The sequence below is a fragment of the Protopterus annectens genome, chromosome 1.part0 (assembly GCF_019279795.1).
Source record: "Protopterus annectens isolate FY-2018-M chromosome 1.part0, PAN1.0, whole genome shotgun sequence".
Lineage (NCBI taxonomy): Eukaryota > Metazoa > Chordata > Ceratodontiformes > Protopteridae > Protopterus > Protopterus annectens.
In genome coordinates this window covers 949,869,268-949,884,264 of record NC_056725.1, presented here as the reverse complement: position 1 = coordinate 949,884,264, position 14,997 = coordinate 949,869,268, and the positions used below count along the sequence as shown (strand labels likewise).

The following is a 14,997-nucleotide window of genomic DNA, read 5'->3' as shown; positions in this document are numbered from 1 at the left end:
TTGGTGACGTCATCCTGATATTGAGAGGAGTTCCCTTGGGAGAAGGATATCCCAAGATATTGAAGTTGTTGTTTAATACTTATACCTGTATTAGCGAATATATTGGGGGATGGGGAATACATGTTTATTGGAAAGATTAGTGATTTTTCTCTATTAAGCTTGTAGTTTAAAAGGTTAGAGAAGGAACTGATGGAAGATAGAATTTTTATCGGATCTGATCTGGGGAGCGTAAAATATATGTTTAGGTCATCTGCGTATGCACAGAGATGAATATTAATGTTGAATATACTAGGTGTGTGATGAAAAGTTTTCTGTTTGATCAAAAGGAATAAAGGTTCAATGTAGAGGTTGAATAATAAAGGGGAGAGGGGGCAACCTTGCCTAGCACTGTTGAGAATTTTAATTCTATTTGATATCTGTTTATTTATTTGTAAAATGGTGTATGCACTAGAATATAGGGTTTTAACTGTGTTGATAAAAAAGTTTGGAATATTGAAGAAAGGGAGACTGTTGAATAGAAATTCCATGCTGATACGGTCAAAGGCCCTGGAAGCATCAATTGCTAGGGCATAAAGGGGAGTTTTGTTTAAGGAGGAAAGAGATATCAAGGCTTCTAAGGACAGTGTGTGGTCTATAGTTTGTCTGCCCAAGATGAATCCAGACTGTTCTGGTGAAACAATGGAAGAAATAGCTAACTTCAGTCTGTTAGCTAATATTATGGCCAAAAGTTTCATATCGATGTTGACAATAGGAATGGGTCTATAATGCCAGGGGTTTTTGGGGTCACCATTATGTTTAGGTATAAAGATGGTTCTGGAGGCGTTCAGATGTATATCCTTAAAACCAAAGGAAATAATATTATTATATAAGAGAAGCAATGATTTAGAGATTTTTGAGGTAAAACATTTATAAAATTCTGCCGTAAACCCATCTGGGCCAGGTGATTTATTAAGTTTAAGGCTGTTAATAGCCGTAGTTATTTCCGGCGTAGAAATTTCTCGGTCTAAAAGTTTCGATTGATTCTCCAACAGTTTAGGAAGAGTTAATTTGTTAAAAAAAAAACTGTAGCTCTTCCTTATTAACAGGATTTTCAGTAGGGTCATATAATTGAGAGTATATATTTTCAAATAGACTGATAATTTCAGTAGTACCCTGGTATTCCTTCCCCTGAAGTGAAATTTCAGAAATAAATGGAGATGACCTATTCATGTTTATCACTCTGGCCAGGAATTTAGAAGGAAATTGAGCCAGATCCGAATAATTTGCTAGAGATTTAATTTCATGGAATTTAAGATCGTCTGCTTGCAAAGACAAAAGTTCTTTTTGCAGTTGAATCATTTGTTTTTCTAACTCAGGAGTGTGCTTTTGTTGAATTTCAGTTTCTATGTTATTGAGTTTAGTAGTAATATCTAATACCTTCTTGTTACGTAATTTCTTATAGTATGAGGCTTTCTTAATCAGAAAACCTCTGATCATAGCCTTGGTTGCAGCCCAAGAGCAGTCTAATGCAGTCTGTAGGGAGTTACAGGAATGGAGAAATTCATCAAGATATAGCTCAACTTGTGAGAGGATTTCTACTTTCTTAAGTAGGTTAGGGTTTACACGCCACCAGATAGCTATGTTCTTTGAGGGGCTTGTGTCCTTCCATTGAATAGGGAGCGATATTTGAGAATGATCGGAAAGGCTTCTGGGGTAGCAGGAGAAAGAAATATCCTGGTTGCTGAAGATGGATGAAATCAGAAAAAAAGTCCAATCTAGACCAGCTTTTAGCGCAGTTAGAGAAAAAGCTGAATTTGTTATTTTTATGGGTGTTTTTAAGAAACAAGTAGGGATCAAAGAGGTTAAAGTCATCCTTAAGCTCCGACAAGGATAGAGTTGCAGAGAAATTAAATTTAGCCTTAGTATTTGACCTATCATATTTTGGATCCTGTATTGAGTTCCAATCGCCCCCAGCAATGAAATAATGATTAGGAAATAAATCAAGTAAATTATGAATCTGCATAATGAAATTTTGCTGACCTGAGCATGGGGAATATATGTTTATAATTAATATAGGTTTATCAATAAATGAGCAGGTTGTGACAAAATAACACCATCTACCATCAGTATCCAAGTCGCATTTTACTATGTCCCATAAAAATTTGTTTTTAATTATAATACCCACCCCTGCGCTATTAGATTTGGCCCCAGAAGCTATTATCTTCCTGATCCAAGGTCTTCCCCTGTCTTGGTCCCATTGATTGTCAAAAAGTTGAGTTTCCTGGACAAAAATAATGCTAGATGTGGATTTAAGAGTTAGATGCATAAAAAGTTTTTTCTTATTGGTATCCTGTAGCCCTTTAATGTTCCAGGAATCTATATCCAACATTTACATAAAAAACTTAATAAGTTAAGAGAACGGAGAAAGATGGAGAATACTCTATCGTCTATCATTCTTATAAGATTGAACAAACATGAGTGGGCAAGTATATAAAACCCTTCCTGTTTTAATCCCGTGCCTAACCACCACCCTCTAAACCCGGAAGGGGCTGGGATATTAAAGAATAAAACTAACCTTTTAGGGCATTTTTTGGGTCTCCCCCAAGTGGAGAGACAAATACGTCCCAGACTTTCATACCTAAAACACCAGAAACTAAAATGCATAACAATCTTAAGCAGTACCACAAAAACATTCAAAGCTCAGCTATAAAAATGTTCTGATCATGTGATTGACTAACTATACGTGCGACAGTTAAGATAAACCTAGGGGATTAGCAATCCGGTTTAATTATTGTTTGGCTAGGTTTGTATTCTTAATAATCTTCCTGTTGTTCTGTAACTGCCACGTAAAACAGAAGGGAAGAAGCATCTATCCCCACAATACTAATTAAAACTTGTAAACATGTAAAAACTGATAGTTTATACTGTAGTCCTCTATCCTGAAACAAAATAACATTTTAACACAAGGGTAACAACGAAGGAAGAAGAGATTACCATATATTCACTGGCTAACAAACAATCCTGCTTTTGAAAAAGCCATTTGTGGGTCTCCCAAAACATTCCAATATTGAAAGGGTACCCATGCAGCTGGATCCTATCCATCAGTGAGTGTATCTTACGCCCTCTTGAAATAACACTCACAAACCCTATCTAAACAAGAAGAAAAAATCATACTGACCCGATAGCAGTCTGAAGATTGTTCCATCACGTTTGAGTTAAAAGTAATGTAAATTATTACTCAAACACATAGTGTACTTAAGATAAACATATAAGAAGACAATAGTTTCAACATTTGGGTGTTCTAAATACCCAGGGTGCCATATGCTGTTTTAAACAACTGCCATTTAACGATAAATACGGAACATGTATGGGGACATGCACCGAATACTTTATAATGTAATCAAAATAGTACAACTAAGCATTGAGCTTATTTTTGCTAGCAGGGAAACAAGAAAGGATCTGAATAGGCATTGTAAACTTTCAGGTGATCAATAATCAAACAGACCTCGGAAATATAACTGGGTACAAAAAGCCAGCTGTAGAGCTAAAAGCAACAAGATACCTCGTCGGTTTTCTGTCTGTTATGCTTGAAAAATAGAAACCACTCCAGTACACCTCCGAGTGCACACACTTTGGTCCCCGGCGAAAAATTAGAGCCTGTAATTGTTATTGACTTTCTCTGCCCATAAACCAAACCAACCACTCAATAAGAGTGTTTTACAACAGGAATAAAGTGTGCGCTCTATTGTATCAACTTGTACTAACCACACAGCGACTAGCCATACTGCACACGATGGTTTAAACAAAACAATATGTTGAATTAAACATGCTGTGCCTATCTTCACCTTAAGCCAGAGGGTGAAGTATGATAAACCAAGACTGCCTCGTATAGACTCAAGTCATAGCGTTACTCTGAGGATTAACAGGAGGGTAGAACACTTGATGGTGAGTCAGCTTATTTAAAAATGAGCTTAGATTCAAGCCCCATAGAAATATTTTGGAGTATCTCACTAGTAATGCCTTGCAAATTTGCATATCATACCATCCATTGAGATGCTCTGCTGTACAACAACCGACAATACATTGTGACCTTTCATATATGAGTCTTATATCTAAGGCTGAAATAGTGAGACTAGTACACAAAGCGCACCACGAGCTGAAACTACTTGGATTTTGACCCCATCGACAGAGCGGAGGGGAGAAACAATAAATTGTTGCAAGCATTAAGCTCCATAACACCAGTTAGTTGACAGCTTACATTACTGTACTGTTCAATAATAGTACTAATATTATTACTGTACTATTCTTTGAAATATTCTTTGCTTACATTGCAGGGCTTCTAAGTGAGTGGAGCCCTGAAACGCGGCCAGGTTTGCTGTGAAGCATTTCAGTTAAGGTTCAGTAGCAGTATCACTTTAAGAAAACCAAGGGGATCATGGTAGAAGCAGGGGTGAAAGTTCCTGCAGCCTACGGCCAACATGGAAGATATATATTCATGCAGCTGCATTCCGAAGGGAAGACACGAGAGGGCAGGACTATTAAACGGCCCCTTAGGACGCTGAGATGGTCGTCGTTCAATTCATCGGTCGGAAACCATCCAGAAACAAGACCAGAAGAACCTTTTGGGGCTAGCAATCGTGCGGTGCAGATAACTTTAGGTAATTAAATGATTTATATGGCAGGAGCAGGACTTTCTTTAAAAACTTGCTGGAATATTGATGAGGCTTCCTTGGCGTTCTGGGCAGATAACTTGGATCCTAGGTGATGAAAAATCAGTGTGTTAGGATATCTCATTTGGAATTTTATTTGTTTCTTGATTGAGTAGGCGCAGAAAGGGGCAAGCTTTTGATGTTCCATCCTAATCTGAGATGGTAGATCAGATGAAAGAAATATTTTAGCTCCGTTCCATTCTATACACTTTTTGTTTCTAGCCGCTATTAAAAGTTTGCTTACATGTTGATAATTAAGTATTTTCACATATACGGATCTTGGCTTTGTTTTATCAAGTGGTGGTCTTAGGGCTCTATGGGCTCTTTCAATTATTATCTGGTCCGAGAGAGGAGATTTATCCAGGAAAATGGCAAAGATTGTAGATATGTTTTCTAGCAATGCAAGGTTGTCTATATGTTCCAGTATGCCTCTTAGGATGATGTTGTTGCGCCTGGACCTTGCTTCTAGGTCCACTAATTTCTGCTGTATATCCAGAATACTTAGGGCATTAGACTTTTGTTCTTTCTGTAATTGTTCAATTTTTATCTCGTTGTCGAAAACCTTAGCTTCTGTTTTGTCAATTCTAGTAAGTATTCTGTCAATTGATAAACTGAAAGTTTTAAGCTGCTGAGAGAAGCTTTGAATTGCAGTTTGGATAGGCTGCAGGGCCAGTTTTAAGTCCTCCATGCTGGAAATATCAGTTTTCACTTTAGCAGGTGGCTTTGAAGTTTCCTGTTGCTTAGCTGTTCTAGCCCTTTTAGAAGTTACATCTTTCTCTGTACTCAAGTACTTAAGACATATCACTAGGAGAATTAAAATTTCCTTTTCTTATTCTTCTTCCTATACTCTCTCTTATTTTCAGATGAGTGTAGGCCCCAGAGCCCTAGGCCACATGGACAGCAAGGAGCAGAAAGGTATGCAGACAAAATCAGAGTTAATCCTTTGGAAAAGGACTTCTGTACCCAAAACTGGATAAAGAGATTAGCCTCAGGTAGGTACCTTAATGCTGAGAAGAGATTATTAATCGCTGGTTTTACTTCTCTCCCAAGGAATAGGGATGATAAGTTAATTAGAGTAGCAGAGCTATAGAATTTCACTGCTTATAGGATGGCGGCCATCTTAGTTCTCCGAAAATGTTTAATTTTCTGTTTACTTCTCCTAGGAGACCACCTCTGAAAAAGACTGACCCAAAGAACAGTCCCTTCCCCCGGAATCAGTCACTGTAGAGCATCTTAGTGGTAGAGTATCATTCATTCCCTCCTCCAACACTGACAAGTCTAGTTCTCCTTTTCTCGTAGAAGGAAAACTGAACAGCTGCAGAACACATGCCTGCCCCTTCAGTTCCTAATGGCTTCTGCAGAAGCAATACTTGATGAATGGTCTGAGGTACATGAAATGGCCACATTCAAAAGACTCATTGGTGACTGAGGGAAACAGGAATCCAGGTCAGAGATCAGGGAGGGAAGAACTGAAGAGTTTGAAGCCTGGTCAATGTAGCTACTGAAGAAAGTGTCTGGCAAATGGGTAGTAAAGCCTTTGCAAAATCTGACTGAAAGAAATATTTTTTGAGGAAGAATTTGTAATGACAACCTCTAAAATTACTTTTTACTAGTAACCTAGCTGTAATTTATTTTACAGAAAAGTACAGCTTTTTTCACAAAAAAAAAATTTTGGAAGGAATTTCTCCATCAGAAATCCTGACTAAAACTATAACTTTTAAGAGAAGATTTCTGAGTAATAACCAATAAAAAAACACCACTCCTAAAGCTTAGTAATCATTTCTGACAGAAAAGTTAAACTTTTCTTCACAAAAACTGGTCAGATGGAAGATATTCCCCCAAAGGGGTATTCATCTGTCCAGCCTTGTTGAACTGCTACTAGGCCATCAATCACTTGAAACTCACTGTAAACAGAACATGGCAAGAATTTTCTGAAGGTTTGGTGCTATAACCATTGACTTTATACCACTCTCCTTCAGCTGCTCAGAGGTTAGGGCATGCGAAACGTTCCCTTAAGCTTTGGAAGCTGGCTGGGCATCATATCCATATATATGTTTGACTACCTCAATGGTGATTAAAAATGGACATCTTCTGATATGCTGTAATAATTTCACAGCAAATAGCTGCTCCTATGGCACTAAGTTATACAGCTGCTAAATGAAAGGAAACTTAGCTTACATGCTGCTTGCAAACAGTTCTTGATTAACAATATAGGGGAAATAGCGAAAATAATGCCTGCTCTGTTGTGTATTGTTACCTCTCTCTTTCACTCGAATGCTCTGTCTATATATATATATATATATATATATATATATATATATATATACATATATATATATATATATATAAAACTATATATATATATATATATATACATATATATATATATATATATATATAAATATATATATATATATATATATATATATATATATAGAGAGAGAGAGATAAATATATATATATATATATATATATATATATATATATATATATATATATATAAATAGAGAGAGAGATAAATATATATACATGTGTATATATATATATATATATATATATAAATGTGTGTGTGCCAGCACTGCTGCTTTTCTTCTTCCAAGGAGAACCATACTTAATGTAACAGTGTATAGCCAAGCTATTTTTCACGTAATTTTTTTTTTTTATATCCTTAACATGCTGCTGTAGTCTGATGTAAAATTTCCTTTTGCTATGTCCTACATAAAAAGACACAGAAGCATAACAGGGCATGATTCACACAAGTGCAGTTACAGCTAAACTTTCCAATAACACAGAAATAAATACAATTCATTTTTCAACACTTTTTAGGTCTCACAAAATGGCTGTGGACCAATGTTTCCTTAATACTCCTTGTCCCTGCTTTAGGAAACTGAAAGGACCTTACTCAACCTACTCTGAAAAAGTGTTCTGCTCTAATACCTTCCAACATTTTTAAAAGGAAGAGTGTTAAACATGGCAGTAGTCTTAACAGTGGTAATATTCTTACTACCTCATTTTTTCTGTGTATTTTCCTCCTCTGCCTCACCAACCAGTCAGCCTCCCCTATCAGGCTACAGCACATTCATTCCATAGGAGTGAGGGATCCTTCCTTAGATTCGCCAGTGTGAGAGGTGCTGAGAGGCCGCCATCTAGGCAGATACTGGGGGTTTTGGTGCTCTCGCTGACATCCCAGCTTTTTGAATGAATGGACAGAACACCTCCCCTTGAGTAATGACATGGACATCTACGTCACCATACAGACTGCTTATGATGTTCTAATAGTACATGTCATGCTTCCTATATCTGGCTATCAAGGGCTGCCACAACAGGATTGAGTGACCACACCAGTGTCATCACAGTCCCTGCCTACTGATTCCATCTCTGCCTTCCAACATAGATTTTGTAGGGCAGCAGTGGCATGACCAGCCAGAACTGACATACTTCCCCAACCAGGATGGGCAGGCCCATATTTCCAGCCTGTGCCATCAACACCCAAGTCAATAATCATACTCAGGTCGCCAAGATCATAGTCAGAGTTATGACACCAGTGAGACTTCTTACTGTCTAATTTTACACTTGAAATTAAGATTTACCTAGTGCATGCCTAGATTAAACAAGAATATTATTGCATTTTACCCAAATTCATATTTACAGTTCATATTTTGGTCAGCTGTAAAAGTCACTGGCATGCTTTTAATAAAACTGCTTCACAGAAAAAGATTCTAAGTTAATTCCCGGCACGAAAAAGTTTTTTTTTATTAATCTGACTTACAGATGGATGTGTCAGTGGCTCAATAGTGGTTGTAATGAACAGCTCTGGTCTAGCTTCTGTTACAGTAACAGCAGTTTTATCTTCTTCCTCTTCCTCTTCCTCCTCTGGGACACTTACAGACTCTGATTCTGGGCAGTACCCAAGTTCTGCATTTTCAAATTTTGCATGTTGAGCAAAGTTGACAGTGCTATGAGTAAAGACAAAACAATACACATTTAGTCTGTGAGCAAAGTAATGGATAATACCCATCTGTTTTATTCTGTTCAGATTACAGATGATGATACATGACTGTAACTTGTTTATAGATGTGAAGTGCATGCCATTATTGTATATATGAATCTGTTCTATTTCACCTACAATGTAATGCAACTAGTTAGACAACTACCTCATCCAGACAATAGATGACAACTTCTTGACAAATGATTTTATTGTGTAAAATGTGTCAACTGTTTTCATAAATTTGATTTCTTGATCATTTCATTTGTTTAAATGTGTCATCTGTGTTTCTAAATTGCTCTTGTTGATGCCTCATGCCTGGGTCAGTGCTAAAGAGGGCCTTTGTACCAGTTCTTTTACCAGGTTAAACTGAAAAACAAACACACATGCATACAGTAAAGTAATGTTAAGATTAGCATACTCACTACAACTAACACAATGAATTTAGCAGCAAACTGTTACAAAACTAAACAGGTTTATCCTTTGGATGCTGCAGCCTTAGAAGAAAATACTTTGCAAAAAATGATTAAGGGTTTGTAATAGTGTTCTTCTTTCCAGACATTTGTTCTTGTGATTTCTTTCAGTAAACAGCTGCTGCTATCTAAAACAGCTGTGAGTTATCTGATTCAGTTCCCAATTTGGCTGTATCAGACACATATTTTAATACATATTGATATCATCCCTTTTCTGCTGAAGCTGTGCACATACTGTGCTGTGAGATTCTTGGAGAGATGGCTGGGTACTTTGACCACTGCCAGAATACAAGTTTGAGAAGGAGGTACCATCAGCAGTTGACAGTTTATAAGAATTGTATGAACCTATGAACCTATATGGGAGATCGTAGGTTTAACCCGGGTATCACTTCTGTGTCACTGATAGACAGAGGCACAGTATACTAACCTCGAAAAAGGGCATAGCAAAATTAATTTAAAATGGGTGGCGAAAGCCAAACACATTCTGGCTAGGCTTATAAATGCCCTAGGGCAGATAGCCTAGCATGAACCTATGAACCTGTAAATGGTGTCTCTATACATTGATTAGGCTGCTGTTTGGGTGATCTTGAGGCTTCAAACTCTAACAGCAAACTGACATGGCCAACCGTGTGCTTTGTTTAGTAATGCAGAAAGAAGAGGTGATTCACCATGGAAAAATAACTCCTAATTGCCCAAGGCAGGTATAGAAGGGAGTCTGATCATTAATGGAACATCCACTGACTTAGAAGTGTCTCTGCTGTCATTTTCTAGATGTGAAAGTGTGGGCAGACTATGCCAACTGCCACACTGAGAAAGCAGGACACTAGGGCCAGAAACAACTACTTGCCAACACAGAGGCTGTGAATGAAAGGATCTCTGATGGATGAATGGATGGGAAAGGGCAGCAGTTAGACAACACAACATGAAGATAAACCAGTTAAACACAGACCAGCTAGCGATACAAACACAGTCACTTTAGTAGTAAGCACTTTCGAAAGAGTCAGTGCCCCAACTTCTTCAGACAGAGAAAGACAATGAACTCTACATTTAAATACAAAATATAAATAGTCAGTTATTCAATTATCAACTAATTGATTAACATCTCAAAGTTTAACTATTTAATTATATTAATACATTTCATCACTATGTCACTAAATGTCTAGCCTTCATTAAAATATTTACACTTCTATATACCTCCAGCTTTATTTAAAAAAATAGCATTTTTAAAATTCCATAAAACATTCCATAGATTATGTGCCTATAAATCTAATTATTCTTAAAAAGCTTTGGTATAGGCATACAACCCCAGTTTTACTATGGATGAATGTATGTAAAGCTACTAATTTATAAGATTAACATTTTATTACTTACAGTTTTAATTAATTCCTAATTTTATTATTTCTCTGTTCATATATATATATATATATATATATATATATATATATATATTTATATTTTGTACAAAATAGACAAGAATGTACCTATATTGTTCACTAGCATATGCACCAATTCTACACTAGAATGTGTGGTTTATCTAGCTAGTGCTTTTAGTTTTAAAATACTTTCACTTGAAACATATTCATTGAGGCCTGGTGGAATGTGAGCAATAGTGCGAATCTGCCACATCAATTTGCTTTCATCCAATTTAAGTTCCTAATGGCCTCCCCTTATTTCACATTCCACTTGATATATGACAGCATACTTAAAACTATGGCCTGGGCTATCAACTATGTGCTTAGTTAGTGCATTAGTAGTAATTTTTTATTTATACAGTATTGATGTTCATAAATCCTCTGTTTGACTTTCCTCTTTGTTTTCCCTATATAATATGAAGGGCATATATTACAGCAAGCCACATATATAACTCCTTTTGATTCACAGTTAAATTTGCAATTGATAGTATATATTTTGTCCCTAATAATTATTTTATTCCATATCTTAACAAACTTACATTGTTGAAAGAAGCCATATTTCCTCATTCCTATGGCAACTTTACTTGTCTTACTTCTTTTTTCTAGTAGACATTTTAGATTAGGGCCCCTTTTATATGTGAATCTAGGACTATTACCCAGGACTCTGTTCAACCCATTATCTTCCAATATAATGGTCCAGTTTTTTATCATAATGTCCTTAATTATTTTAAAATCTAAAGAATATGTGTACAAAAAACTAAGGCCCAATTTAGAGGCTGTACCACCCTCATTTGCACTATTTTCATCATATGTGGTGTTCCAGTTATTTACATAGCCTTTATGCAATAATGGTTTAAAATGTCCTGTAGATATTTTACAATTCACCTCATCTATAATGGCATCCACAAAGGAATCTGGATAGCCCCTTTTGAAAGACATAGTTCTTAACAATTCACATTCAACCACATAGTCCCTGTCTTCTGATACCATCCTAGCTGCCCATACCATTTGTCCCTTTACGACAGCCTTCTTTTGATGATAAGGGTGACTACTCAAAAAAATGTAAAAAAGAATTTGAATACGTGGGCTTCCTGAATATATTAGTTTTATACCTTTGATTAACTCTATGCTTGGATAGGTTAACATCCAAGAAGTTAATACATTCTGTGCCTATCTGATAGGTGAATTCTAAAAACTTGGTAATTTTTGTGATACTTTCAATGAATGCTACTATACTATTAAATTCACCTTGCCAGATAAAGCACATATCATCCTGGTACCTAGTGTACCATATCACCTTGTTTTGAAATAAAGTGTTTTTGAACAACAAAGTTCTCTCCCATTGTGCCATTACACAATTCGCAAAACTGCCCCCACAAGGTGAGCCCATCACGACTCCCATGTCTTGCAAGTATACTTGACCATTAAAGATCATATAATTATTGGGCAACACCACTTCTAAAAGTGTTTCCACCAGATATATATCTCTTTTTTTTTTTTTTTTTTTGTGGTCATAAATTCTCTGACCCATTCTACAGCTAAATTTTGTGGAATTACTGTATATAGATCTTTGACATCTACGGTGACAAATATGTAATTATCATTATATTCCAATTTATTGATGTTGTCCAAAAAATTCCACGAGTCGCGACATATTTGTGGCTCTTCTTTAATGAGCGGTTTCACTATGCTGTCTATAAGTTTAGCACAGGCATATGTAATGGACCCTCTCCCATCTACTATAGGTCTAAAGGGGGGGGGGTTAATAAATTATTTATGGAGTTTAGGAGAACCAAATAAAGCAGGAATGATTGGTGCTGGCATTGTTAAATACTGAAAAGCATCAATATCAATTGTCCCTTCTAAAAAAAAGGTAATCAAGTGTGCTTCTAATCTTTCTATATGCACCATTAACTTCATTAATACTAACCTGCTTGTACACATTCAAAGTTAAGTACATTTCCATTCTCCTATTATACTCCGTTTGACCCATAAAGACCAACCCCCCACCTTTATCAGGCTTCATTACCCTGATGTTACACATATTCAATAAATGAATAAATTATATTTCATTAGCAGTGATGGTTTTACTCTGCTTTCTATAAACCTGTGTTTTATTGAGCATGCTCGACAAATCTGTCTTGCACATTTTCCAAAACATTGCAAGGGTTTCATGCAGGGGCAGATTAAACAAGCTAGAGACTCTTAAACTCTTAGTTAATGAAGAATTTGAACCCATTAAGCATGTTAGGTTTAGCTTGCATACAAATAACTTCGTCTATTACTGTCCTGACAAAATCGGCTCTCCTATCTGGTACAAATGTTAGCCCCTTTGCAAACATTTTCACCATATCATGTTCAATGTTCAAAGCGGTAAAATTAAATATTTTAAAGTCCCCTTCAGAACTCTCAATAATTTCAAGTCCTTCTTGTGGAGCCACAGCTATCTCCTTTTCCGATTCTGACGGTTCCTTCTCTGCCCTTGGTTCCTGAAATTGTTCAAATTGTTGCGTTGGTTGCCACGACCCCTCTGAAAATCCTGTTGGTTATTTATGTTACCATTATCATTATTTGTTACCGCAGCCTGTTGTTGATCATTCAAACATTGCACGTTATTTGTTTGGTTGTTGTTTCTCATTAATCTCTCACTGCGACGCACTGGTGGTGCTTGCATTGCTATCTCCTCACCCTCTGCACTAGATTCCCTCCCCTCTATGTTCACGTCGTCCTCATCATCACGTTGATCTAATGTGCCTTGTGGACTGCTTGAAGCTTGGAAAATCCTTGGGGGAGACAGGTAGGCTTTATTATTTGAATATTCATTTATGTCTCTGTTGATTTTCTTTTTCTTCGTTAAAGTTAATTTTTCTAAAGTGGCATCTATGCTAGTAAAAATTCTAGCATACTTGTATCTGTATCTGGGAAACTCAACATCAGCATTAATGGAATGTTCCCTTATTTCTAACTCAGATTTGTACGATTCAGTTTCAGAAGTGTATTGTTTAATTAATACCTGCAAGAATTCCATTCCCTGCTTGTCGAACAATTTCAATAATTCACGGTGGAAAGTTGAATTATCCACTAACCCAATGGGATAGCGCCACTGGCGCAAGCCTCTAGGAATAATCTTTTTATTAATACACTCCTGCAAGTATGCCACTTCCAGCTGCAGTTTGCAGCATTTAAACAGTTTCTGATCTAATTTGTTGAGTAGATTACTGATAAGAGTTTTCTCTACGGTTCAATTCTTGTGTGCTAGTATTAGGTACTTCTTCAAAAAAATGAGGAGAGCTGAGAAAGTCAGCCATTGTAGGTATAGCCCTTGATGTTGGTGTTAATTGTGTCCTTCCCTGCTGATTATTTGTAACGTTACTAGCAATGTTATTGTTAACCATGCGGTTCCGCTAAATGTCCATTGCAGGTAAACTAGATACTTCAGAATACAGATGACTAGGCTCACCTAAATGCACTTGGTCAGTTTGTGCCGAAGTCATTTGCGTATTTTGTATGTTCTGGGAAATATTAGTAGTAGCTTTACTCCTCATCCATTCTCTGTGTCAGGTTATTAACTCGACCCAACAACAATTGCACCAAAGCTGTAAGGTTCCCTATGGCGTTCGCCTCAGTGGGAACATTAGAACTGTTTGGAGTTCCATTATCCTGTTGTGAAAATAATGACTGTGAATTTCCTCCTGCATCGCTCCCCATTAGCAAACTGAAGACTACACAACACGAAGATAAACCAGTTAAACACAGACCAGCCAGAGATACAAACACAATCACTTTAATAGTAAGCGCTTTCGAAGGAGTCAGTGCCCCACCTTCTTCAGGCAGAGAAAGACAATGAACTCCACATTTAAATACAAAAAATAAATAGTCAATTATTCAATTATCAACTAATTGATTAACATCTCAACGTTTAACTATTTAATTATATTAATACATTTCATCACTATGTCACTAAATGTCTAGACTTCATTAAAATATTTACACTTCTATATACCTCCAGCTTTATTTAAAAACATACATTTTTTTTAAATTCCATAAAACTATGTGCTTAGCTAGTGCAGCAGTTAGGTTGAGGATCTCTAGGTGGTCATTATGTTTGGATATTTCAGGAAAATCGACCATGGTACTCACTAACATCTAGGGTCTTTAACATTATCTACCACCACCTGCATACCTCCAATTTAATAGCAATATTGGTACATATAGAACAGGAAGTCCTGAATAAGGGTAGGACCTTATAGTCTTTATGCCAGTCATATACTAAGGGTAGGGGGCCTGCAGCTGCTGCTGAAGCTTTATACATCCCGCCATATATTTTAACATTTCTTTAACTGCATATATGAAGTACATAATGACATCTTATTTAACCTTTTGGTAGATCCAAGATAAAGGATGCGCTAAACATACATATGCATACAGTGCATATTTTA

The 14,997-nt window shown here is 36.5% G+C and overlaps 1 protein-coding gene across 13 annotated transcripts in view; it reads right to left on the bottom strand.

Annotated features, from left to right (window-relative positions):
* The window catches only part of LAMA2 (laminin subunit alpha 2), a 4,753,606-nt gene that overhangs the window by 319,149 nt on the left and 4,419,460 nt on the right, over window positions 1–14,997 (bottom strand). For all 13 annotated transcript variants that reach the window (XM_044064325.1, XM_044064371.1, XM_044064344.1 and 10 more), the window contains one exon: window positions 8,458–8,644. In XM_044064325.1, coding sequence (XP_043920260.1) covers window positions 8,458–8,644 — 187 coding nt within the window. The remainder of the gene's footprint in view (window positions 1–8,457; window positions 8,645–14,997) is intronic.